The sequence below is a fragment of the Eucalyptus grandis genome, chromosome 8, assembly GCF_016545825.1.
Source record: "Eucalyptus grandis isolate ANBG69807.140 chromosome 8, ASM1654582v1, whole genome shotgun sequence".
Taxonomy (NCBI): Eukaryota; Viridiplantae; Streptophyta; class Magnoliopsida; order Myrtales; family Myrtaceae; genus Eucalyptus; species Eucalyptus grandis.
In genome coordinates this window covers 58,790,824-58,818,814 of record NC_052619.1, presented here as the reverse complement: position 1 = coordinate 58,818,814, position 27,991 = coordinate 58,790,824, and the positions used below count along the sequence as shown (strand labels likewise).

Genomic DNA, 27,991 nt, shown 5'->3' with positions numbered 1-27,991 from the left:
CCAAAAGAAAAAGAACATAATCATGAAGCAAATATCTTAACGACTTTCAGCTTTACAACAACGGCAAAAGCGACCTCGAGTGCAGCAAAATAATCACTGGGCAAAGCAGAAAACTATGAAATTGTAAAAGGTGTCGGCCAGTAGTTTCAACGTTTACACACTGCTGCTATCAAAACTGTGCTGTTGGTACAATGACCGGTAGTAGCCGAGAAGAATGAAAAATTCTCGATGTGGAATCAACACAAAGCACCTCGGAAAACATTGGTGCGCATAATTCAAGGAAACAAAAAATGCACTCACTTAATTGGCTATACCTATTCAAGAAGGTACAAAAAACGGGTATCACATGCACGTCACTTGTTGATCGAGTATTTGATCAAACATTGAGTCTTGAGGCAAACTGACCCTGATGAGGGAAAAACGCAGGGAGGACATCTCTCAGGTTGTCGGTCCACATCCTCGGGATGCCGACGTGTTGCAGAATTTGACTGCGGTATCCATCCTAGTATAAATCTTGCTAACCTTGTATAAAAAGGATCATAAAATAAAAGAGGACCAGCAAACAAAATTTTAGCCACTCGTCCCCTCATCTTCGCCGCCTTCACTATCATCACTGCACATCAAATATTCAGAACCATCAGAAAGTTGAGGCAACCAACTTAGGCAAGTAACATTGTCGTATAAAAGCGACAACATGACACGTGGATAATTAGATTGTACTTCATATGAACTAAGCAAGAGACTGAAAGAATTGTGAGAGCATGCCGATCTACTAAAGAGTTTCACTCAAATAGTAGCAGGCGAAGCTCTGATTAAAGAATGCAGCATAATGATGATACACTTGTAAGTAGCCAAGAAAAAGAAAAACCTGCGACTTTTCATCTGTAAAATATATAGATGCAGTGTTTACTTCCCACCTTATTTTGCCACTAATGCAATAGTCAATGAATTCAATGAGAAGGAAAAGGCCATAAATGCAAATGCTGTCAGTGGAACACAGACATGACTGTCATGATGACTTTTAGCATGGTGAAGTAAGTTCTGGATGTGCCTGTTACATAAAAAAACCGTACCTCATGGGACAAATGCAATATGTAGACTATACTATTGATAATGTACACAATCAAGGGCGGCCATTTTCTTAGATCTCTACAGAAACCACCGAAGGAAACAATAGCAAGAATATATTCAAGCCCAGTTGAAGTCATAAATGAGATAGCAATGACATGCCACTCTTGCAAAAAGATATACCTCTGTTCAGGTAACTTGGATATCCTTCTAGCATCTAGACCAGTGATATATTTTTGTGCTGCATGAACATTTTCAGTACCTGTAGAGAAGAGTACTGGGTTAGAAGAAGTGGTGCTAGTTCAATTTCTGCAAGAAAAGGGGGACAAATTGAACTAATGCACATCATATTAATGGGAGATTATTTCAAAACAGTGAGAGAGGTTAAAGAAAGTACTCTTCATCAATTGGAAAGTGTGCAGACAACATCTCTCTGCAGCAACTCTCACTGGAGTACTGGGATCTTTCAAACATTCCGCGAGTGCAGGGCCAACAACTGAAAGATTGGCCAACAATATTGTGGAATTTACCTGCAAGAAAGATAAGTCCTGAGAGCACATATAACTTCATGGTAAACAAGAGGTAGGTATTCAATAGAAAACTGTACGTACTTTTGCAACAGATTTTAGAGAGGATAGTGCCCTTCTTCGAACTTCACTGGAATCATCGCGCAGCGCAGATACAATGCACAACAAAATATCTGAATGCGCAGTGTTACTATGATCAGTTTGACTTTGGTGGAGTAGTAATCTTCCCAAGGCCTTGGTTGAGGTTTCACGAATAGGAAACTAAGAGAGAGAGTATGTCAGAGATTTGTACGAGCGAAATATCAAAATGGTAAGTTCAAATTCTGCAGAATGAAACCACCTTCTCATCAGTTAAACCGCCTTTAAGTAGATCAACAGTAGACAGGAATGATGGCGATCCACTGACAATTGAAGGATTATGCCGGAGCATTGATGCTATCGTAAGCACTGATCCATGCCTTGTGGACCAGCTTGAAGAAGAACCCAATGTCAGGAGTTCTTCGATAAGATCATTCAGCTGGGCATCTTCCATGTGCTATATTATCAACATCAAAAGGATGAATGGTCAGTTGTCACTAAATATGACTATAAAACCAAGGCAAGTCCATCCATGCATAATAAAAGTGTCAACTCTGAAAAGCAGTAATGTGATTAACCAAATATGAACAGATATCCCAAGAAGAACTCCATGGGCAAGTTCCGCCGTTTGTCTCATTCTTAAAGATAACTAGACACAGCCTGAAGGACATAAAAGCAAAAATAAAAGAATTGCCGGGTGTACTTATGGCAGACCTGAGATATGATGCCCAATATATCTGCAGCAGATACTCGAACTTGATCATCATCATGATGAATCATATCTTTTAGGAGCATGTATACCCGAGTTTTCACAGCACTGCTCAAATTCATTCCAGCATACTTCACCACACCCTTTAAAGCAGTCAAATTGGCCTCCCTAATTCCAGCATCCGAAGCCTGAGGGCAGTCCAGATTCACTCTGTTAGATAATAGTCTTTCCAGGACATTGTGCATCAAGAAAGACAACAAGCATTACCTGCAAGTTGGACAACAGGTCACTGACCAAAGGGTCAATCCTGGGACTGAGTGCACTGAGCTTTCCAAGGGCAAGGGCAGCACTTGAGCGGACACTCCTGATTAATTTGAATGCGCGTCAACATGAAGAGCTGTGACAAGTAAAAAATGCAAAAGCAAGATCCACAACAAGAGGGAGAAGGACATTCCTCCAAAACAAAGGCATTCCCTGCAAGAATAACATACAAAGTATTGCCCCTACCTTGTATTGTCCTGGAGACATTTGACAAACGTCGTCTGCAGTTGAGGAAGAAAAGGTTTCAGAGCCAATCCTCCCTTTCTCAGTATGATGCTTAGAGTAGATAATATTGCACTCTTCACTTGCCAAGGAAACCGATCACCTATAATCCGAATAAGTGGTCTGCATCCAAATGAAGTTTAAATGTTAGGGACGGAAAAAGCTAAACCATTGGTAGCACCCGCAAATGGAGACATTAACCATATAAAGATGAAATGCATCAATTACCGAATTAATAATCTAAACAAAGAAGAAATAGGGTTCAAGCTACATTTGGTTAGCTCAGCACAAAGACAAGAAGATTTATGGGGGAAAAGGAGTTACTTGAGCTGTTAAATTACAATCAAGAACTTAAGAATGACAAACTAAAAGGATTATTAGACTTAAAGAGCATTCTCTAGTTTCTCAAAACGACTTTGCAAAAGCAAAATTCAATTCACATTTCCAAAATTTCCAGTAGTATAGCAGCATCTCTTAATAATTACTAAAAACAAGAAGCAAAACTTTAGACTGTAAGTGCTACGAATGCAGTTCTCATCAATTACCAATTTACAAAATTCCAGTAAACTTTTTTTTTTTTAAATGGATTCCAGTCAACTAGATCTTAGATGTTGGGATCATTCGGAGCAAGACATCCAAGAAACAATACCCTGTTATTTGGATTACAAACTCCTTCAGAGCTTTTTCACTTGTCACTTCAATCAGCTCTCCAAGACCTATTGCTGCTTGTTCTCTTAATTCGGCAGATCCACTCATTAGACCCTGTAGGGACAAAAGACATAATAAGATGAACTTGCCGCTCAATCAAAATATTTTGGATAAAAAACAGGTGCTAATGAAACCCATCAATTATGGTTTTGCCAAAATCCTTGGAGCCAAAAATAAGCTTCAGTGTTTTCAAATGCACTATTGATTATAGAACCTCTGAGAGTTGTTTGTAAGTCTTGACGTCAGTCTTACGATTAGCATGAATTAGAAAACCTATAGCTGTGCCTCATAAAAAGAATATGGTCAGCAGGACAAGTGAAAACGACATTGTAAAAACCCTTAAAGAGATATCATGGACACACACATCAAGACTGTTGTCTACAGATGTGCGCCACTAAAATTATCATAAAAAACACAATGCAAGTTCCTTTGCTTTCTCATTTATTTTTAATAAGTTCCTGTGCCTTAATTGAGCATGATATCACTGCGTGCAAAAGGAAATAAAAATCCAGTAAAACTACCGATAAAGTAACTGAAAGTTGACAATGCATATCTGACAATAAACTCATAAAGGCAAATATAAGTATCTCAATATCCATTTTGCCATAGTCTGAGTCTTTTTAAGTTTAAGAGACACTGCTGTCCTACAACCTTACTTATGAAATAATAACCACCAAGCCTGCCACTAACTGGTGTCGATTGTATATATCCTCTCGCACTTTTGCCATGTGTTAACATCCATCGGGACCTCTGTAAAATCTAAATATCCATCTTTCCTTTTCATCTCTTTCTATGTTTACTTAGATATTCCCTTTCCCTTAACACTTTCAACCTACATTTGCATCCCATAATTCAATCTTTGACCTTACTATCAAGCACTAAACACAGCACAATAATTCAGATGAAAGTTGGCAGCGTTAGCCATAAAATTTCTACAGATCTGTGAAAGCAAAGGGTGGAAGCTTTAGCGTATTCTATTCTCATTACTGAAAAACTCCCCAAGGCTCAAATTTCAAACTATGACAAGCCATAAGTTACAAAGGTCTGATTTTCAACAGCAGCATTGACATAGCAAAACTAACAATAAAACAGCATGTTATTTTACCACCTAACAGGATTCGCTCGAGATTTGGTTTCCAGTGGAATTCTCTCTTGTGACTATTGTTGGTTTGTAGAACAAAAACAATTATAAGGAATGCCGCTACACAGGGCTTGCATTGTTATGCCCGACATAACTACCATCAATCTCTTTCATACCTTGCACAAGATTTGTCGACACCACCCATGTCCATGTCTTTTAAGGCAAATGTCATACTCAATTGTTCATCAAAGCATATCAAAGCATATTGACCAAACCATAGCAGGATCATACATTTTCTTGTGAAATTAAGCTATTAGTACTGTCAACAACATAATCCATATATATTATTTCCAAAGTTGCTAAAGAATAAGAAAAGGAGAAGCAAGACTAGGAGGGGAGGCAATACTTGCTGAAATATTGGAAGCACTGGCTGAAGAGCTTTTGGAAGACAAAACCCAGGCACAAGAACAGGACCACCCTGAAAGTAAGAAAGTAAAAGCATGTAGAATTTCACAAAAAATCCAATATGAAAGCCCAATTAATTAGTATGAAATACTCTGCATGCGTAATTTCCTCACCTTCTTTTTCCTACGCTCTTTATCCCTGGAGCTAGATACTGCATCTCGCACCAGTTTTATATACGAAGGAAGTACCTCCTTCGGAACAGAACCAACCACCCTCAACAAAGCCTCCCAGGAGACCTGTTCAATGACAGTAAGCAATGGAGATTACAAGTTCAAGGACCTGTTAAGAAGAAAAAATAGTTGTCATAAAACATACCACTACAGTGGCTGAATCTTGGTCACTCAGTAGAACAATCAAGGTAGATATAACGTTTGGAGCTTCATCTACCAGATACAGCTTGCTGTTCTTAAACAAGTAGCCAATAAGGTAGGAAGAACTCCTCCTAATTGATGCCTGAGGCCAGAGTCAGCAATATAGACAATGAGACAGGAGTCATGGTACAGGAACATGAGTCAAGCCTAGAAGGAACATAAAATTTCTAACAATGTACCTGACTATCAGCAACGCCCTTGAGAAGTTCTGAAAGTAAAGACTCGACGCCTTCTTCATCTATCACTAAAACCACTGTTTGTGCTGCCTCCTTTGCCACTGTTTGAACTTCCTGAAAATTGGTCATAAAACTAAGTTTTCCCATTGTATAAATAAAGTACAATGAGAAAAGGAATAGATATGTCAAGGCTGAGAACATTCAGCAGAGATTGTAATGAATGTACCATGTCGTCGCCACCCATGGCAGATAGTAATGCGGGAAGCACAGTGCCCAGATGAAAGTTTAAACCAGGTCCAGCAACTTCTGCTAGTGCTCCCAGGGCATGTGCATTGAAGGCACTACACAAATAAAGCTCGTTTGAAGAAGGAATTATGTGATATGATGAGTAAAATATCAATTGATCAGGAAGTAGCACATACGATAGAGGGGGTTGAACCAGCTTGGGCAGTATATGAGGCAAAACGGCTGCAGTTCTGACACTGGATTTACATACATGGAAAATTAGTGCACCAAAAGTGAGAGAGAATGCAAACAAAGGTACCCAAATAATCCTGTAGTTTACCTTAAGATTTGTTTGAGGCCATCCAAAGCAGTATCGGAGGACTGATCGTCTTCCAATGCACGCAGAAGTGTTGGGACAATTTCGTCGATTGCTTGCATTCCAGCACTCTGCACCACGGGTTTTCAAATTAAAATTTCAGTAAGTTCCTACTTCACAACATGCTTCAACGAAAAGGGAGGAAAAGAACCTTGTAAAGGGTGCTAAATGCCAGGCCTGCTGCTTCCCGAACTTCAGGTGTGCTGTTGAAATGAGAGCAAACTGATGTTTTCAATAGCAGTGTATAAACCAAATAAAGGGAAATAAACAAGGGGAGAAAAATTAACCTATCACAGAGTGCAGTCCGGATGGTAGGAATAAGCTCATCCATGAAAATCAACAGCTGACTCTTACCAGCACTGGCCATCACCTCACTCAGACCGATACACACACCCTATAAAATCCATATAACATTACAAATCTGTAGGTATTCAATATGTGACACTATGAAAAACTGTTCTTTCTTTATTTCTTTTCCTTCTTTGTTTCTTTGTTCTATATATTTAATATATTTATCTAACTATATTATATTTAGATATAAATAATTACTAATTTATTTATTTATTTATTTGGTGAAAGTAAGCAAATTATTTATTTATTTTCCCTGTTTCTAAAAAAATTAAATAGAATAAAATAAATAGTTGATTTAGAAATGGAATTTTTTTAGTTGGAAATTTCTAATCCTAAGAAAGATAATACTGACTAGAACCAGGGATTAATTTTCATCTTAATTGGGGAAACTCTACTGCAAATTTTTTATCCTCCCTCCCTATACAAATGGCCTAAAGAAAGTAAAGAACATCCTTATGCGAAGTCTCACTTGGAAACTGATAAATTGAACGGGAAAAATAAGAGCAAAACATCTCACCTGTCTTCTCCCAGCATTAGGGTCTTTCAGCCCCTGTGCTAATATAGGAATAATCATAGGAAGAACTCTCTCACCAAGCTTCCTGACAAGCTCACCTAGTGACCTTCCAGCAACCTACAGGCAACATTATTATAAATTGATCATATAAGATCTTCAAGAAAATTCCAGCTTCATAATGCAAGTAAAAACCTGGCGCCTTTCCGAAGATGATGATGCCAGAGAACTGATCAGAGTATTCATCAAAACTGGCATTATTTCCTTCAGCGTCTTTGGAGTATTCGCAACTATAGTCTTCCAAACATGTAAAGCAGCCTGATGACACGGGAATATAACACTCAATTATACAATAAATACAATATGGAGAACTGCATTTCAGCCAGATAACATGCTCACTGATATATTTTGGCTTCATTACCTGACGAACAGATAGGCTCACATCAGTTCGAACCATATAGAGGGCTGCAAGAACTTCATTGCGCCTGTCCTTTCCAAGAACCTCAATTATAGCACGTCCATGCGCTTCAGTACTAGAACCTTCATCGTCACTACCACCCTCAAGCAAAGCTTTTCCAGAAGTTCCAGCAACCTGAATAGCAAAAAGATTAGACATATAGCATCCGGCTTTATGAATGATAAAAGACTTGTAACAGTTCACAGTGACATACTTTAAACAACAGATCACCCAATAATTCGACAGAACTTTGGCGGATACGCCAACTGTCGTTGAAGATGCCATCCTCCACAGCTGGAAGGAGAAGAGGTAAAGACCTGATATTGGACATAGAAATTGGTTGTTCTGGTTCAGAAGTCGCGACAGCTTGCAAAGACTACTTTATTCATTTATTGGGAAAATAGTAAGTTGTGTACACAAACTTTAATATATACATTTGCCCGTTACATAAATAAATCATACACATGCTGCATATGTATCTACTCATGACTCAGTTAATTACTCCAATGACACAGAAAACACCACCTGACTATGCACGTTCAATCACATAAGAATGCTGCAATATATCAACTCCCAACTACAGAAATATAACAATTTTACAAAGCCAAAAATTAATAACTTTTGCTATTCACCCATAATTATTCCCCCTTTGTAATATTCAATTGTAAAATGCATTACGCATGCATGGATGCACCATATATTAGATGACTTCACACATGTAAACCAATCTTCACTATGTCAATGCATTCGATGTAAGATTGCATGAGTTCAAGTGTAGGATCAGTCTCAAAAGCATCAAGATTGCATACGTAGTTGCATAGTGTTCGACTAAAACATGCCCAGCACCCAGTGCTGCATCTCGAACAGATTCATTCTCATCTGCTAGACCTGTAAGAGTAGGGAACAGTATTATTTCAAAGCTACACAAGAATTTTTTGGCATGAGATATCTGTCCTTAGAAAAGAAAGGACAACTACCATCTAATATTGCAGGCAACACTTGCGGCAGATAGCTCTGAAATTGGACGCCCAAAGACCGGGGAAAGTACTGCAAATGATATCCATAGGAAACACATCAACACGATGAATTGGACGCCCCAAGACTGGGACAAGTACCATCTAATAGTGATCAATATAGCACATGCACAGCTGTTTTCAAATTTCCACAATAGCACATATTTACGCAATTCTATACCCATGGACATTAAGTTTTAGTGGCAGATAGACAGAATCAGCAAAAAACCAAAAACAATAAACTTATGAGTGAGTAGCTAGACCAAGAACTTCAGGAGTTGCCTCCATATTCAGAAAGAAAACAATATGCTGTCCACTTTTTTCACCTTGAATAGCGTCAAATACCCATCGCGGACAGAAGCCTTCTGGTGAGAACAGTTGCGGATTATGTCAGGAAGTAAGTCCTCAAAATATGCCATACCAAGAGCAGCCAAGACCTGGATGTACCACAAACCACATGTCAGCTATTAAAGTACACAGCTCAGACAGATTATAGATCTATACTCACAATGAAACAGTATGACACTTCAGTTGACAAATGATGATAAGATAGGGAAAAATGGGGGTTTATATCCTGAAAAATCCAGGAATGAGAGTTGCCAACTTGCGAAGAATTTATTTTACCAAAATAATTAAAGTTTAAATTGAAGCTGACAAGCTTGAAGCTCTAACGTGTTTCATCGAGAGAAAGAAGGCATGTGCTTACATAACACCAGAGAACAGTCATCATAGATTACTCGCAGTATGAAAATGCTGAATTGTAAATGTCAGCTCAACGACATAGCTTAAATCCAAAAACCAATACTACTAGGAGGTCTACATTTAGTTGGTACAATGGACATGAACAGAACCATTTAAAAACAAGTTAAACTTTCACATAGATAAAGCACATCATCTTAATAACAAAGGTTTAGTTTTCGAAAGAAAAAGTTATGGTAAAAATGACCGTCTTACTGAGATTGCAACTACTACAAACCAAGCATCCTACAAGCTTGACACAAAATGAAATATCTAGCACAACAATAATTAAGTTCAAACTGTCTTCTAAATATCTAAGTTGCATGGACTGAAGTAAGACATCGCTTTCTTTATAATTGTAAAACTTGATTAATGAGTTGCAACAACCCTGAAATTCCAATGGTTTCAACAAACAGAAATAGGGCCAAGTGCATATGCTTAAAATGGCTAAAGCAAAAAGTAGTTAAGGGTAATCTTGAAACCAGATCCCTGAATGAAAAGTTAAGCAAACAGAGAGAGAGAGAGAGAGAGAGAGAGAGAGAGAGAGAGTCATATTGGGCAACAAAAGACCTCAGTCAATCCTTGAGCAGCTCCAGAACGCTCAACATTGCTACCATCAGATTTAAGAGTATCAAGAAGCCATGGAACGAGATCAGGGAAATTCTCTTCTCCCATTCCTCTGATAAGAGATCCAAGGGCCCTTGCTGCAACAGACCGTACTTCGGGAATTGGATCCACGAGAACCTAAATTTTAATGGTGCCATATACATCAGGGACTTCAAGATCTTAAACTCAAGAATAAGAGCAACCATGAAAATACCTTTTTGACTTCAGGAAGAAGTAAGCTTATATAAGGAATCATATCCTTTGGTTCAGTCACTAATGAACACATATTGCCAACAATTTGTGCAGCTTTCTTCTTTGTGTCAGCACTCCTTTCTCTTAAACCTCTATGTACTATTGGCACCAACAGAGCAAGTGAAGGGGCATCAATTGAATTTACAAAAGTAGTCTGCATAAATCATCAGATTCAAATATGAGTAGGTAAACAACAAAACCAACGACACTTCAAGTATAGAGTGTAATGCCACAGGACTTACTTGGAGAAGAATATCAAGGGAGTATTTGGTATGGTCATTTGGGTCTGTAAGACCCATCAGAAGAGTAGGCACAAGTGAAGCTATTTCCGGATTTTTTATCACACTACCCACCTGAAAGAGAAAAACTAAGATAAGCTATATTAATAGGCATCGAGTAAGCTGCAACTACAAAGGTAGTGCTGGTTATAACCTGCTGAAGAGCCATTTGCCCTGCGGACTGAACTTTGGGGTGCGTATCCGTCAATACCTGTAAATGGAAAGATGTGATGATTATTTTTCTACCTTCCAAAGATACTATCCATATTATGTTTTCTGGTATTTACTTCAGTCAGTTTAGGCACGATCTTAGGAAGGCACTGAGAAAGTTGTTCAGGAGCGCAGTAAGCCATAGCACCAAGAAGTTGTACGCTACTTTGCTTAGTTCGCCAAGCTTTGTCTTCCAAACCCTGAATAAGCAAAATATGACGATAAACTGGCTTGATACATAATAGTACCAGCAGCAAAAATCCAACATGAATAATACTCTTATTCAACAAAAGGGAAACACCACAATGATGATGTCTCAGACAGTACAGCTAAATGAATTGAAGCCAGATGAACCTATGCTTCAGGCCCTTTTACCAAGGAATTGCCCATTGCACTAGATAACAGTGCATAAAAGAGGAACGGAATGTGGAGCTCGAGAACAATTAAGGCTGTAAAGACATCCTTCAATGTTGACCCGATAGAATATTTCTTTATCTATCTCTATGATATCATACTACATCATTAAAATAAAATAAGGAATAAATAAGGACTCTATCCACATAAAGCAAGCATAAACGAATTAATCAAGTGCCTGACATAAGTAACTAAAAATTCAAAAGTAACACCTTTAGAAGAGATGGAAGAACCAGTTTAACCCCCTGAGCAGTGAGTTGAGACATCATTGCACGTGCAGCACATTCTGCAGCTTCACGAACTGCCACAACTTGATCAGAAAAAGATACCAACAGTAAGGGAAGCATCTGTATTACATACCTATACCAACAGCACAAGAAAACATATGAGACACATGGTTAAAGAATGAAAAAAAGAAAAATATGACAAAAATGACACGTAAGGGATTCGGTTCATACGGTTCAAATAATTTTCCTAGCTTCTCACAAAGACACTCAAATGCCATGAGCGCTCCTTCACGGCATTTCGCTGAGTTCCTAAAACATTTAAGAAGACAATGGCAATGAAAGTTAGGTTAAAAGGTTCAGAATACACAACAGATAAAATTTCTTGGTTAAGTAACCAGATTTCTACTGAGCAATATGGAATGTAACCACATGCACATGCACAATCAGACAAAAGGGAGTGGGGGTTTAACAGATGAGGCGCACAAAAAGAATTAAATATGAGAGTGGAGATATGAGATCCATGCAAGAAAAAAATAAACAAAAATAAAATAAAGAACAGTCAGGATTGAACGGTGAAAAACTTGACCCTCATTAGTACAATGATGTACAGGCTAAATACGAGCTAATATAGAGACTGGGTCTTGTATCGAAAAATAAAGAGGCTTAACTGGACACAATAGGAAGTATGAAAAGAATAGACAGGAAAAAAAACAGGGGAAGCAATATGAACAGATGACTACAGCAAGCGTCTTCTATATAAATTAGAGATTTATTATGTAGGGCAGAAGAAAGGCTAGCAAAATCACCCGGTTGTACATCAGATCAGAGTAATAAATGATTTATATTGGAATGTTGCCTCGGAAACCCGTTTGAGATTTCTTAATAGGATAGATTTAGCATGACATATAATATTAAACAAAGATATTAAAAAATTGCAACATGGAATGTGCAATTCTCATTGTCCGATGCTTCGCTAGCTGACATTTTGCACGAAGCTTGCCATTAGTGAAGAAATGTCTCCTCTTTGACCAGCAAAGTGGGAAAACGAAGTAGTGTACTTAGAGCTGCTAAGAACCAACCTATCAACAAGAGCTGCTCGCAGTGAAGCTACAATCCCATACTTCTTCAAGCAAGATAACCCAAATCCCTTAACCGCACCAGCAAGTCCAAAAGCTGCCCCGCGGCGTTCCCCATATTTATCACTCTTTAGGAGCTGATCCAATAGTCTAGAGAGCACCACTTGTGCATCATCCTGTCAATTTTACATGGTTAAACTATATATAAGAGGACCAGGCGAATAAAATTTGATAAGATTTACAACAATATCTTTGACCTTCAAACATCTCATCTGAAAGATGAGAAAAGAAGGGCAACCTTGCATTCAAATCATACCTATTAGCCACCAACAAATGCACTTATAACCAAATTGGTTAGAAACGGATTTTTTTTTTTTTTTTTTTTAAGTAATTAGAAATCAAAAGAAAGAATCAGTATGCCAAATTCATCCACTACAACAGCCACTTAGATGATGATTTATCACATTGCCATTAACTCACTCATCAGTAAAAAGTGGATCGCTACCAAGGTTAGATCTAATGGAACATTACATCAACTAATCATTGGATCTTGTGACAATATATATTCATTATACAGTTCTCTATCGGTTTATACTACATGCCATCAATAGCATAGGATCAATTCCACTTCCACACCAAGGTTAGAGGCAGAATCACTGGAAGCACATGCAACTTGAAAATGGAACAAAACAGCGATAGATGAAGGGAATCCACTTGTTAGCACAAGAATCATCTCAAAATACAATACCAGATCACTTGGCTAATAAGTTTTCAGATTATATCGGAAGCTTTTTTGAAGCATTCTCCTAATGACATGTTGCCCATCCCATCCCCCCATTTTGTTAGAAATGGAGAGTAAATTGAAGAAATGGCCTAAAATCTTTCTGTACTAATCCCTATTTGAATTGTTTGGGATTCAGAAGTGAAAGAAATCATTTTATCTACTAATGCTGGACAAATTCACAATTGCATTTGAAGAAGTCGTCAAAATAATTCATATTATCTGTGGAACCTCTGTCACCAACCATTTGGTTGACAAAACACGATAATTCCTCATTTAACTAATACGAAGAACACATTTCACAGGTCTCTACCCTGCATGGAAGTTCTTCAGTCAGTTTAGAATTTTCAAGACAACAGTGGTAACAACTTTTTCTTCTGAAAATGAAATGAAAAACTTGAAAAACTAACTTCCACAAAATATAAACACAATTGTTTTTGCCCACCTTAAGTTCAAGACAATGTACAACTTTATTTACCTCAGGCATCTTACCAATAGCTAAAAGCCTTTTTGCAATGCAAAAAGAAACAGCTTTATATTTCAATTTCGATTTTAGAATATGGCGTCACTTGGAAAATCTTTTCAATCTGTTGTTGTCAATAGTCTTCAAGGTATGCTTGTCATCTAAATATATAGAATACTAAAGTTGCTTTCACCTGTTTGTTTCTTGAAATGGTTCAAAATGTCTAGTGGAACCAATTTTCAGATCATGATTAACCAACTTCACAAACATTACTAAAAAGATTAAAAATTGGCTTTATTTTATGACACACGTTTGGGGAAAAAAACACAGAAATGCAATAGAAATCCTTTCAGTCAGAACAGTTTATTACTTTGGATTACTTTGGACCTCAGAAGAACTGAAGTCTACATCAGAGAAAATAAACTAAAACATTTAGCAAAGAAGAATCACCACTTATTAGCAGATGTTGCAAGAGTCACTACTTGTTAACAGATTAAGCAGGAAAAAAAAATCATGTGTAGGATAGTTTGAAAACCAATAAATCAACTTCCTTTTAACAGCCAACAGACCTAAAAAGTTCCTTCAGATGATATTAGACATGACACCAATTTTTGTCAGCTATGGAGACTTTTCTATTGTTCCCGAGATAATCATCCCAGGACATCGTCCCCAACACATGCTGCCCTATCTATGATAGATTAGAAATATTTTTAAAAGAAACTGAAAACTGATAAAGCGAACCCAACTAAATCGCTAAGTTTGGTTTATTGGTTTGGGAATTTCTGTTAATGGTTTATTGGTTTGGTTTTGTTTATGACTTAGGAAACCGACAAAATCGAACCAAACAGATAAGTTTATTAAATATATCAGTAATAAATTTTGTAGCTTAACCCAACCAATTAAGTTCATCCTATCATGATAGCTCTAAACTATTATATGAAGGATCTCTACTTAGCACTTGGCCATTATCAATTGATCATTAATCTCAAATAATATTTACGATAGCGTATAACATGATTTTTTGTGTTCTTACGTTAGTTAAATTATACTTTTTATGTTACTAATAACCAATTTGATTTAATTGTGTTTATAGTCCTTTTTACAACAACTGTGCAGAAGAAGGTGCCTCTTGCGTTAGTCTCCATTGCATGTTGAAATTAGATAGTCCAAGTATGTGCTAAACTTCGTCACTCTTAAGTGGGTTGATGGTAATGGTTTGGAACCAAACCAAATCAATAACGAACCAAAGTCATTGACTTGGATTGAGTTGTAACTTCATTGGTTTGGTTGGGTTGGGACTTAGTTTTTCTTATATCAATAAGTTCGATTAGGATTGAAAATACCTACAAACTGAACCATGAACATCCCAGCGGAAATAAGCAAAAACCTTGGAGCTGTCTTACTTGATAAAACATAATCCAAATAGAAAGAGCAACTAAAATTCCAGCCAATTAGAAACTATAACATACTTGCTTTGATTGCATTAAAGGAGATAGACAGCTTGAGACTGCTCGCTGAACGGCTTCAGATGGTGTATTTAAAACATCCAACAATTTCTCAACGACTGTGTGAACTTTGGGATCATCCTGTTCCAAAAAGCGCATGAATCAACAATAACCAAAATTTAAGGCAGTAAAGAGAATGGAAAAGCAGCTAATTCAAACCTTTGCCAGGTGTTTAGCTAAGGCTCCAGTGAAAATAACAACACCTTCCCGGACCAAATCATACTTCTCCTCATCAGATGCCTACGTAAGAAACAAAAACAGCAAATAGACCTCATCGAGTGTTCAAAAGAACAACTGACTGTAGCAACTTTCAGTAGTTCCATTGTTAAGCGTATCAAATCTGGTACCAACAAAAATGAATCCAGATATTTTACAACGGATCAATGGTGTTAAACATTTGCATTTATCTACCTTTTTATTCAAGTAGTTCTCAAAGATCGGAAACAGCAACCCAACATTTTCCTTTCCATGCTTATCGATAACCATAACACCAGCATTAATCATCCTTCCCCGAACATCAGCATTGGGATCAGCCTGCAGCATTGGGAAACAACATAAGATGAAACTTGTCATTTTTAAGGTAGATTATGAAGAACATTTCACAAACTTTCCATGTATGAAAGCTCCCGGGACATGTATTCCAATGATTCTTTGGAATATCTATCTTCAACAATCTGGACACTTGTCCAGTCCATGTCACGTGTCTTAATTTTATAAAGAGATGAGTCATTTGCCAGGACACGTAGTGACACCAACATCCCTAATTAAAGCTGGGGAGCATTCCAACTGAAGATTGAGGAGGTTCTTTGAATGTCCAGAATTTATTTTCAGAAGTATATACTACTGACTGTTGACCATCTCTAGGCCCCATAGAAAAAACCAAGTTGCCTAAAATGTGTCCATGACACCCAGCATCATGTCCCTAGGATTTGTGTAGATTCTACATCAAAACAAATGTTAAAATTTGTCACCAAGTCCTACTCATATAAAATTAGTATTAAAAGGAAAATCGTCTCCATAGTAGAATATGAGAGAATATTTGAAAAATTTACCCTACAGCATTTGCTATCTTGAACTGCAGACCCTGTCCCCTAATAACGCAGACATGTGAAAAAAGCCAAAGCAGTAGCACATTGCAACTGCATCTTATCGATTTCTTTATCCCTTAATCTGGTTTGGAAGCTACTACATAGCGAATATGACAATAGCAACTGTCACAGTGTTACACCAAGAGTCAAAACAAAGTGCTAGATACATGTCGAGACATCAGAAAAGCAAAGAACCAACTCAACTAAGATAACAAGATCAAGTATCCAAACTCAACTCCATAACAAAATCTAAGAAATTACCAGAGCTCGCGAGATCAGGAAAGTCATAACAACGGGAAGGTCCTTCGTCCTCAACACATCTGCCGCAGAATGTAATGCTAATGCTATTCCTTGTCGGCTAAGCCAACCAGAATCGACATTTTCATCACTAAAACCAGCTTCACGGATGTACAATGAAAAAAGTGTTGAAAGAGATTCCTGAAAATACACCATGGGAAACTGACACGTCAAGGTCATCTTCAACAACCAGCAATAAAGACACCATTCAAAAAGAAATAAAATAGACTGGAAGTGCATTATAGTACAAATGGGGATAAACTCCATATTCCCAAGGGGAAGCTAAACATATGCTTACCTGTAAGGAGTCTGGGCAGTCATCCAAAGCAGCAGCTAATGCCTCTGCTGCAGCTAATCTCACATTGTAATTGACATGACAAAGTGCTTTGAAAAGTCCAGAATAGTTAGTCCCAAAATCATGATTATAGCGATCCCATATATCTTCAGCCACTTCTGCAACTGACTGATGAATATATAAAGTCAAGGTCACAGTATAAACATCGTCTATACAGAAAAAGATTTCAAAGAAAGTCTATCAGATAAACACAAGATACTGCTGAAGTAATTCCCTAAAAGACAAATTTGATAGAACTGCAGAATCCAAGAATAAAGAATACATTCAGAAAGGACAAATCAATAGCCAAAATGGCCAAGAGAAGACAGTGGTCCCAGATTAAGCACACACAATCACACACTACCAGTCAGAATAGATTGTCTTCTTTTATAGCTTTTAGCTGGTGCCAACCAAAGGAAGGTGGTGTCAGATAAAAGAATTTGAATTAACCTTTCACTACAAGCATGTGAACAAAAAAATTCCCCCATTCAATCCATGAAATCTGGAACAAAATTTAGAGAAAGTTTGTGTTTGCAAGACACGTGTTTCTTAGACAGATTTATCCTGTCTTTTGATTTTGCAACTATAACAAAAAGACATTGATTTTTCTCACTACATTTCTGTTAAGCATATGACTGCAGAATTCCTTGAAATAGGTGAAGGACAATCTTCGTGCACAAAACTCAACACAACTTGAGAGATATTGCCACCTTTAGTCTCGATAGCATTTCACTGTCAATTCAGATAATTAATTGGATCACAAGACAAGAAAGATGCTTTTGATATGTAAGATCCATCTTCCCTGTAATCTTTTCTTCTTAGTATTTCACAAAATAATAGCATTTTCCCTATCTTTAGATTTAGCACTTGTGACCTTGTCCCAATTACTCACAGTAGTAGCTCAAAGGTACAGCAGATTTGCTCATGCAAGATCAAGGTTAAGCAATATCATCAAAAGGACAAGAGAAAGCATGTTAACCTTCTCAGCATCATGTAATGCAATCCAAATCCTCGTCGCAATCTCAACATCCTCAGGAAGAGCACGACTAGCAACGGATGGAATGCATTTCACAGCATTTAAGCAAGCCATCCTTACATGAACATCTTTAGCATAAACTCCATATAATGCCTGTGAAATGCACAAACTATCAGGAAAGAAAATTAACTCCAGCAAAGCATTAGATCGTCTGTTACAAAAAGTAAAGAAACCTACAGAAGCAACTTCATCTGGTTGCAGCCCAAGACATAGTTCATTTAATGCTGATCCAACTAAAGCTTGATAAGCAGGAACAACGCCCAAGACATTATAAAGAGCCTGAAAGCAGGAGACTAAAATATAGTGAGCTAAAAATTAAGTCAAGGGAAATGGAAGCAACGTGGAAAGAAAATGGAGTATCTCTTGTGGAGATTAAATTGTAGAAATACGCAACCGATATCATTCGAAGTCGAGGAAGGGGCAATAGAGGATCCAAATGCAAATTGATTATTTGGAGCACATCATCATGGAGGCCAGTCTTCTTGGACGACAACAGAATCCTCTCCATTATCTGGATACAAATTATTGTCACCTTGTATTAAATTGACAGATACATCTAAGTGCACAAATTAATAAGGAAATACGATATCCTTACCGGAAAAACAAAAGTGAAGGAATCTACAGGAAGAGCGCCTGATTTGCATGATATGGATAAACCATTTATTACATGCTCAAAAAGACCCAATGACGGAGTTCCATTCGCCTCCCCTCCATCAACAGATGGAATCCAATTCAAAAGCATGTCGTTATCCTCTGTCACAATCAGGCGAAGAGCAGCAGCAATATCAATGGCCCAATTGCAGAGAGGTGATGCGATACATCGGGAGAGCTTCACCAGGGTTTCATACGCCACATCACCAACAATTCGTGACCGTAATAATGGATTGACAAACCTAACCTGAAAGAAAATGAGAATCGTAGCTAGGTCTCTCATACAGCAATCAATAGCTATACAAATAACAAGAAAAGCATGGTCAGAAAACTCCGACAACAGAAGCAAGAAAAAAACACTAATCAAGCAAAAATAAATGCCATAGAAACAGCAGGAATTGCTGACGTCATCCTACATTATTTGTCTACAAATTTCATGCTGGATTTATTGCATTTACCCTTCTCCATCTAATAGCAAAACTTATAGGTAAAAAAACCTTCCACGTGTGGTCAAAGACATTTGTTTCAATCAATTGATGATCCACCACTCAATTATCACTCATTCAATTTCCAAAAGCTTAAGTTTAATTAGATGAAGAAGGTATCTGGATATAAAACCAGTGTGAACTATGGGATAACGCTGACATGAATGATAGAAGAAAGCACAAGCAGATGGCTGAAATCAGTCCTCATGGATACACATAGATATAAAGTCAAAGGATACGCACCACAGAAGGCAGTTGACTATGAGCAAACACAGGATTGGCAATGGCCATCTCTCCAAGAGCTCTAAGCATCAAAGTTAGGGTTTCTTGTATTTCCATGACCCTCTCACGTGTAGATGCCTCTTCTTTCAGCAACAATTCCCGTGCCTCTTCTTTTGCACTTTTTGCTTTATCTAAACTCATCAAAGCCATGATGGTGATTTATGTTAAAATAAGTAGTTAATCATGAAACCAAAATGTCCTCACAAAGAAAGTAAAACCTGTTTTCTTTGTCAGCTTGCTAGAATCACGTTTCCCACCAACTGAAACCTCTCTATTAGCCAGCTCTCTCCTCACCACATGTTTAGTGGTAACATCATCCTAGAAACAAAGTTAAAGCCAGTCAATATTGATCTGCGCACAACTGTAAGAGTCAAACAATCCAGGAATGACTAATGGTCACCATCCCATCTTCATCCTCATATGCCCGAAACCGGCCCTTCGCAAGTTTTGTGTTCTTAGAAGCAACTGATTCAGCGACATATACTCCTTGCTCGCTGGAGAGTACTCCATCAGGAGTTTGGAAAATCTGAAATAATAGATGAAGCCCATGCAAGTCAGAAGATGATATATGCAAGACAACTAAATGGCAAAAAAATCAAAATAAGAGTCAGATACATATCCAAAAACAAAACAAAAAAACAGAAGTGAGCTTTCCAAAAGGTTCAATTAGTTAATAACACCGTGTATTTCTCCTTGGGAGTCATCAAGTCTTTTCACAAGACTTCCACTAAAACATACTTTTAAGCTTCAAATGCCAAGGAAATTTCAAGAGGAATCACAACTCCTCACTATGAAAAACAATTGAAGTTGACTAAGTAATGATGCAGAATCCATATGAGAACAAAATTTTCACGTTAAAATAAGAAATCAGAATTGAGATATTAAAGATATCAAAATTGCATACACAATAATTGCAGTAATTTCATCAGTTGAAAATGCACCAAATAAACAATCAAAGTATCTCAGAATGGTTCAATCTTGATGAAATTGCTTCTTCATCCATGCTCTCAAGTTTCTACTGTATCTATGTAATTTCCCACACCCAGTGTAAGCACTCAAATGCACCATGGGGCAATCTCTAGTCATGATAGCTAAATCAGTTCATAGCATCTCTTTCATAAACCCAATGATGGCGAACTAGTTTATTAAAGTTCACACTTCACAGACCGCTTCAACAACTTAGGCCATAACCAACAATATATTGCCAGTACTGGGAGTTGCATGAATAGGGAAGGCAGTACTGAGTATACATATAATCACACAATCTAACAAAACTATGCCTAAACCTCCCACCAAAAATGAAAAGAAAATGAGAAAAAAAGAACCCAAAAGACACCAGCCACCATCAAAAGTTATAAAAAGAAGATAAGGAGAAAAGAACCCCAAAGACACCACCCACTATCAAAAGCTTTCCATGCCTTTTCCAAGGTCTTGAGGAACTACAACCCCTATTTCCAACATTGCTGAGGTAATATTATCAACTTTGCCCCCTACTACCTGAATTACAATGTATAGACCGAATGTCATGACACATGCCACCATAAGCAAAATTCCTTAACAACATATCTAGTAGCCCATGCATATGGTGGATAAGGATAATAATCATTCTATTGACCATTAGTATGTACTTGTTATAATCACGATTGGCCAGGGCAAAGAATGGAAAAAACAACTACCTTGTCGAATAATTGTAGCAAAAGTAGAGGGAGAACCACTCCCCAACCCACCAAAAAAAAAAAACACCCTTAGGTTTGTATTTTCCAAGACAAGATTTTCCAAATGTCTGCACCACGAAATCTAAAGGGTTTATTTTATAAGAAAGAACTAAGAGGTTGCGTTTATAATATATAGGCTTTTTCATTCTTCTTCATTAATGTGGATCATGTAAGAAGTTCTTGTTCACAAACTCAGGTTGATCATTCTTAGCTCATGATTTTGATATTATATGTTGGCTCGCAACGCATTGGCATCTGTGATGAGTTCCATTACTGGTAAAAGAAGATCCAATAAAACTGCTAATTTAAAATGGCAACTTCAGCACAGCCATGTAATAATATGCAATGAATTAAGACCGACAGCCAATCACTATTACCCGTATGTCACTTTCGGAGAGCATATCATGGGAATGGCGATGAGGGTGGCTATTCAAATGCTGGGAAAAGAAAAACAGAAATTAATTTAGCCAGCATTAAAGCAGAAAAAGGACTCATTCAGGATAAGACTAAAGGGATCATGTTAAAACCTTTTCGAACTCTGAGTAAGTATCAGCAGGTGCAATTGACATCAAGGTTGCCAATGACAATATAGCAGCCTGCTGTTCCAGTTGATTAGCATTCATCAATCCCCTTGGTCCCAATAAACCCTGGAGACAAAATAAAGCCATCAGAAGTTAGTCAAGATATGCGGATTTCTAAAGCATTTGCAGTGGAAATCAATGAGTTCTGTCTAATGCAACCCAAAAACAAAAACAATGTTAGCCATGCCCCATAAGTAATTATCAAGCAGTGGCTCTTGACTGAAAATCGCCCAGATTTCCTGACCAATCCATGTAGAGCTACAGTTCAGAAAAAAGCAATCACATTGATAAAGGTGCGCCTCAAATAACTTTTGCTATTTACTTCTCGTAGTTTCTGCTTTTTCTTCTTCTTCTTTTTTTGGGCAAATCTTGCGGCTTACGCACTTCCACTTTTATTAAATGTGCAATGCATGAAACCTTTCAAAATATACAAATGATGACTTGTAAATTTACATATCCACATTTTTACTTTTAGAACTGTTGAATGATATTATAGATCTTAGGAACAAAGTGAAACAGAATTGCCTCTTACTTTTCTTAAGCAAAAACAAATGCACCTTTTAAAAATCTTCACACACACAAACACAAACACACACAAAAAGTCAACAATATCTACACCACAATTCATATAGATTATTGTCAGAATAGCACAACTTACCTTACACACGTTTGACACATCAGCAGAAATAATGCCAATAATATCAACACCAAGCGTTTTTAGACACTTCTGAAGCCTCTGGAGAACAAACAAGAAAGTTATAAGCCATATTCAATAAATTAATGCATCACTACATCAATAAACATAAAATCCGAGGGAAAATATGCATAAGAAATAGGTCAGCTTCCCAAGCCACTCCATTCAAATTTTCAAAATATAATAGCCTATTAACCTAATGGGTGGGGTCTCATTTATTGATAGAGAAAGCTTCCACCAAACCAACCCCACTCCCCATCCCCCCTCCATCTGCCAAAATCATTTTCAGAATTTTTGCCACTTTCCAGTACCTATAGTCATCTTTCACCTTGCATGTTCAAAGTAAATTCCAATGACTGCAACATCAATAGTCTGTGCTCCAGTGTTGCTCACACTTTCGAGATGCAAACCTAGCGAAGTCGTGCAATGACTATTGTAAAACAAAAAAGAACATGAAAAATGGAAGGGAGGGGGAAATGAGGGAGCCAGGAGCAAGGTGCTCATTCTGTGAATTGCAGTCAGTATTCTACAAAGTGCCAATAGTGATAATGAGCATTATGGAGCAACTACTTTAGACCTCTTTTTTTTTTTAAAGGTGAAATTCTGCGGGATAGCAAACATATTTTGAAACTTGATAAGTGATAGCATTTTCCAATTGTTATATTTATGACCCATAATGATAGACCATCACGATACAGTAGAATTTTCTCAAAAATCACCTTGCCTGAAAAAGGACCGAACACATGCTTGGATTGTTTTCCATGCTTAAAAACCCCCATCAGTGTCAAAAAAAAAAAAAAAAAAAAAAAATTCTGAACGCTTTACCTTCCAAACTGTATCTCTTTTGGCAGAGCCAATCATGTATGGATGATGTGCACAGAGGATGACTTGCACACACAAACTTGGAGCAGCTGCTAAAGTTGCAGAGGATACAACAATGAAAGCCTTCACCAGAACCTCCACTGCAGGAACATTAGGCAAGTGTGTATCCAGTGTATTTTCTGTGTCACTAGGAATTATACAAAGTTAGATTATAGATCAATGTAAAATATATCAAGGGCAAGGGTCATTGATCTTCCAAGTTTCCAATAGGCACTCAAACTTTCTATTGTTTTTAATAGAACAGTTGGTAATGTTTACTTTCAATCATTTGTGCAAGGATCAGCCAGAAAATGTCTGAAACATTTCTTTCATTATCACCTAACCTTAGATTAATTTATTTAATAGCTACTGAGATATAATCCAATTTAGCTCAACTTTCAATAGAGATCGATGTTAAAAGGACAGACAGAGGGAGCTGTTTGAAAGTAGAAGCAAAGTTGAGTGACCAGATTGAAAAAATTGAAAGTTGGGCGACATCTTAGAAATATTACACCAAGTTCAACAACCTCCAATGATATTTACTCACACCCACTGGCAATAGGACGGAAAATCTCTAAAGAGGAAGGGCATAAAATTAGAAATGCCACCAAACAGCAAAAGAGTTGTTGCAAACACCATGTAACTAAACTAAAGAGGGTTTATTGGATTTGCAAATAATCACCAAATCATCAAAGGCAATCAATCATATCACAACTCATTTTGCAAATAACTCTCTGCTCAAAGATATTTCACCAAGACAAAAACGATAAAGGCAACCAGGGTCTCATATCCATCACAGCCGTATAGTACCTTGTAGCAGCTCTTTCACCAATGTTGGATAGGAAGCTGGTGAACTCAAGCATAAGAGTTTCAGATAATAGTGGTAGAGCTGAAATTATCTTTCTAGTAGCATCATGAGCCACTTTTCGAATGTTCCAACTTGGATGACAAATCAAAAAGAGTATCAACTGCACCCAATCAACTATTAATGAAAACCAGCTCCTCTACATGGAGGGAAATCAATATCATCAACAAGATTAATGTCATGATCTTTTAATACCTGTACTAGTAACCTATCTGAGAAGGCTTCCAACACTCTGCAAGACAACAAACCGATTGATTCCAATCAGTCTTCCCTTTAGATAAACATACAAACTCCTCTAATTGTGACTGGTGCATATGTCTAACCTATGCTGATGTTCCACAAGCAAAACCTCAAAAAGATCGATGCATGCCATGCAATCCTCCACTGGTAGTTTGGAGACCTTGTAGTAAAAGACCAATGATTGGTGTTAACATACAGAGATCTTACATCCAACTATCTGTTAATAAATTTATAATTAAAAAAAAGGACAGAAGAAAGATATCGAAGAGAGAGATACCATAGATATGGGAATAAGAGAAGGTTCATTTTGAGAGACCAAGGACCATATCTTTTCCTTCGTCACAGTCTCCTCTGAAAGGGCAGATGGCAGAAAATGAACTCAAGAAGAAGCCAAAAACAATGGCAAGGCAAAAGAAGTACAGGTTGTGAAGATTTTCCTTGAGACATTTCCCCACAACATTCTGTCATACCTGCTTTAATGTCAATGGCTGCAATCTTTCCGACCAAAAGAAGTGCATAAACACCATCCAACCGCTGCACTGGTTTAGTAAAGCCAGTTTTAACCAGTTGGATGAGAGGCCCAAACAACGAAGATATCTGAAATTTATCAGAAAAGTTTACCTAAGTAAAAGTTTGACATGAAAACCAACACTTGAGTGAACTACATAATAATATGCCTAATCACCTGCATAACAACATCAGCATTCTCACAGATAACTCTCAGGCAACGAAGATGTGCCCTTCTTAAAGCTTCCTTCTCCTTCAGGCCAGAAGCAAAGAAAGCAACTAAATCTGGTTGAACAGCTTCAGATGATCGAGCTGCCCAGGAAGCTATAGCAGATAGAACTGCTAATTTCACCTCCTCATTTCCTTTCATTTAAAGAGTTTAAGATGACATCAGAACATTGGCAATGCTTACAACATTTTGGAGGCACAGAGAAATACCGACCAATACCAAAATAAAAAAGGAAATCAGGGCACCGGGAGCAACACATACCTTCATTCTTGTAGCAATTTAAAAGAAAGCTGCAAATGCTTTGAGATAGACTCTTGATGTACTTTCCTTCAGGAGCAACTGACAGTTCTTGCAATGCAGTGATCATTCCAATTCTCTGGTAAGGGAATGCTAGTCTCCCCTCTGAACCTGTGGACAAAGCCATATTGAAATAATTATGAAACCGTATTGGTGGACCCAGTCTTATACCCCAAAAGAAATGACAAAGGGAATAACAAACCTCCAATGATAGCTTTCACGGCATTGAACATCAATTCTAAAGCATCTGGATTACTAGATTTCTGACTTAAACACCTGATTATGGCCAGAGCACCGACCCTTCTTCCTTCCTCTGCATGGCGAGCTTGGGATAATACCACAGAGATAATTTCCGATGAATACTTGCTCAAGTCAAGATTGACTGAGCTTAAGAGAATTCCAACTGATTCCAGAACAATCTCCGGGTTACGCTTTAGCAGTTTAACGGCAGATGGAATAATGGTAGTTTGAAAGTCTTCATGAGACAAGTGTCTAAAAAGTGAGTGAAACGCTTCACTAAGACCTGGTGCTGGTTTTTCTCTTGCATTTAGAACAGCTTTAGCATATACACCCAGAATTACTGACTGCCCAAAGCAGAGCATCAAGACAAAACAAAGGCAACAAAAGAAGTTAAAATAGTAATAATAATAATAATAAAAACAGCAATAACACATAAAACAATTGAAAAGGCCCAGAAAACTAAATACTGTCCTCACCTTGTACTCTTCAAATAAAGAAGGGCTATTGCTCGCAAATTCCAGCAACAACAAAATAATTTCAGGGCTATCTTTGTAAGAGATCCTTCCATTCTGTAATTCCTCTATGAAGATTTTGTACATGTCCTTTGACTGAAATATAAGAAACAAACAAATTTATCGAGCTAAAACCCACAAAAATTAATTATAACCTAGAGAATCTCATGTCTTACAAAGATTAAAAAATAAAAAATAAAGAAGTTATTCAAGCCAAAGAAGCTGTAAAAATAAAAGTAATTTGGGCTAAACCTGACTAAATAACTGAAAAAATAACTTTTTGCAAGCTCTTCGCTGCCGAAACGACTGTCGCATAAGAAGCGGGAGTAAAGATGCCTGCACTGCAGCGACCCTACACACAGCATTCCTCGAAGCTGCAGCGAATTGACTACTACTCAAGAGGATACACGACCACTTAAGAAGCCTGTAACAACCCACGTGGGATTGAACCTTAAGCAGCTTATCCATATACTGAACAAGGGTAGCAGCAAAACACTTCATGAACGCAGCCTCGCCAAGAGCCTTCACAATCAGCGCATCGACGGCTTTCCTCGACCGCAGATCCTCATACAGGAACAGAGTTTTAAAAATGATTTCAACCAATTGCGATGCGACCTCAGCGGAAATCTCTGCACAAGCCAAAAGAACGATCATTTAAACAAAACTCCCAGGCTGATGAAGCATGCACCCACCTCACGAGGCTTAAATTACAACACATTCCAAACAGTCGTGCGAAAAGAAAAACCCAGAATTCGACACGAACGGGGGGGGACAAAATAACTTAATTCCTTAAACCTCTAAGCCAACAACCTCAAGCAAACACCCACGTTCAAAAACCACGATAAACACACGCTTGATTGGTTCAACATAAAGGCACCATCTTTACATCAACACACGCACACACGTCCACGCCCACGACAAGCCTCTCGCGAATCCTGAAACGCAACTCTCCTCTCTCGCTCCTCACTTTTCCTCATCCTCCTCCCCAGGCATTCCTACATTCACAAAAAGCACCACCAAAAACCACTGCAAATGCGAATCGAACAGGATCGAATCCACGCCGGCCCGACCTAGATCGCTCCAGAGGGACGGGACTTCGTCCCGGAATATCCTGACGCGCTCCTTGGGGGACGGGGCGGAGACCTGCCCGGCGACGGCGGCGAGGCGCTCGAGCGAATCCGCCATTTCCCCGGGGCGGGAAATCGAGCTGCCGTCGCTAGGGTTTTACCGCTCGCGTATGTGAAAATTCTCTCCGCCGACGAAGGAAGAGAGAGAGAGAGAGAGAGAGAGAGAGTGGCGAGAAGGGAAGTGCGGAAAGAGAGCAGAAGCAGCGTCAGCTGACGAGGGAGAAGGAGAAGGAGAGGGGCTGCGCAGGCTTTTGGAGAGGGAGAGATAGAGAGAGAATCATGCAGCGTCGCGAGAGGCTCGGGGAAGACGACGGGCTTCCGGGCCCGTTCGTTTCGGGCTTTCGGGCCAGGCCCGTTGAAAGGGAAGCCTCCTCGCTTTTTTCTTCGGGTTGGGCCGTCGGGTCCCGACCCGGTCGCCTCAGGTACCGGCCCCGACCGGCTGGGAGGGGGAGGGGAGGAAGTGGGATTTTGGGGCGGCGCCACCATGGGGGAAGGAGGGGGAGGTGGTAGTTTTTGTAGAGGGCGGCAAGGCAAGGGCTAATGTTTTCTGTTTCAAATGTAATCTATCATGTTAAATTATGGGGAAAAAATGATATCAAACGCGAGATGCGTTAAATATCGTTGTCAGTTCGTGATTAGGGCATTAAAGTGTCTTTCATGATCGATCATGCAAATTACTCTCGACAAACATGTCTTAAGATCAGTCTCTTCATATGCATTTTGAGTTACATTCAAGCTCTT

General features: G+C 38.3%; 1 protein-coding gene across 1 annotated transcript; it reads right to left on the bottom strand.

Annotated features, from left to right (window-relative positions):
- Positions 1 to 23: 23 nt before the first annotated feature.
- Positions 24 to 27,487, bottom strand: LOC104415348 (protein ILITYHIA). The gene is made up of 60 exons (XM_010026625.3): positions 27,194 to 27,487; positions 26,376 to 26,752; positions 26,088 to 26,219; positions 25,574 to 25,955; positions 25,336 to 25,482; positions 25,024 to 25,208; positions 24,809 to 24,935; positions 24,616 to 24,689; positions 24,422 to 24,498; positions 24,294 to 24,330; positions 24,044 to 24,201; positions 23,198 to 23,381; positions 22,337 to 22,414; positions 21,625 to 21,744; positions 21,475 to 21,534; positions 19,783 to 19,908; positions 19,601 to 19,700; positions 19,344 to 19,513; positions 18,560 to 18,862; positions 18,359 to 18,475; positions 18,142 to 18,243; positions 17,908 to 18,057; positions 16,893 to 17,057; positions 16,559 to 16,735; positions 15,621 to 15,743; positions 15,369 to 15,449; positions 15,174 to 15,290; positions 12,464 to 12,636; positions 11,616 to 11,693; positions 11,370 to 11,517; positions 10,821 to 10,943; positions 10,688 to 10,744; positions 10,498 to 10,608; positions 10,218 to 10,409; positions 9,968 to 10,141; positions 8,986 to 9,096; positions 8,624 to 8,693; positions 8,456 to 8,534; positions 7,861 to 7,963; positions 7,611 to 7,781; positions 7,385 to 7,507; positions 7,196 to 7,309; positions 6,615 to 6,721; positions 6,479 to 6,530; positions 6,292 to 6,398; positions 6,149 to 6,208; positions 5,953 to 6,067; positions 5,730 to 5,840; positions 5,495 to 5,632; positions 5,293 to 5,415; positions 5,121 to 5,192; positions 3,575 to 3,687; positions 2,890 to 3,048; positions 2,650 to 2,746; positions 2,388 to 2,570; positions 1,936 to 2,130; positions 1,680 to 1,856; positions 1,466 to 1,598; positions 1,252 to 1,330; positions 24 to 613 (listed from the first exon to the last, which is right to left on the bottom strand). Exons 1-60 carry the CDS (start codon positions 27,306 to 27,308, stop codon positions 571 to 573), a joined length of 7,875 nt encoding a protein of 2,624 aa, XP_010024927.1. The 5' UTR covers positions 27,309 to 27,487; the 3' UTR covers positions 24 to 570.
- Between the last annotated feature and the right edge of the window lie 504 nt (positions 27,488 to 27,991).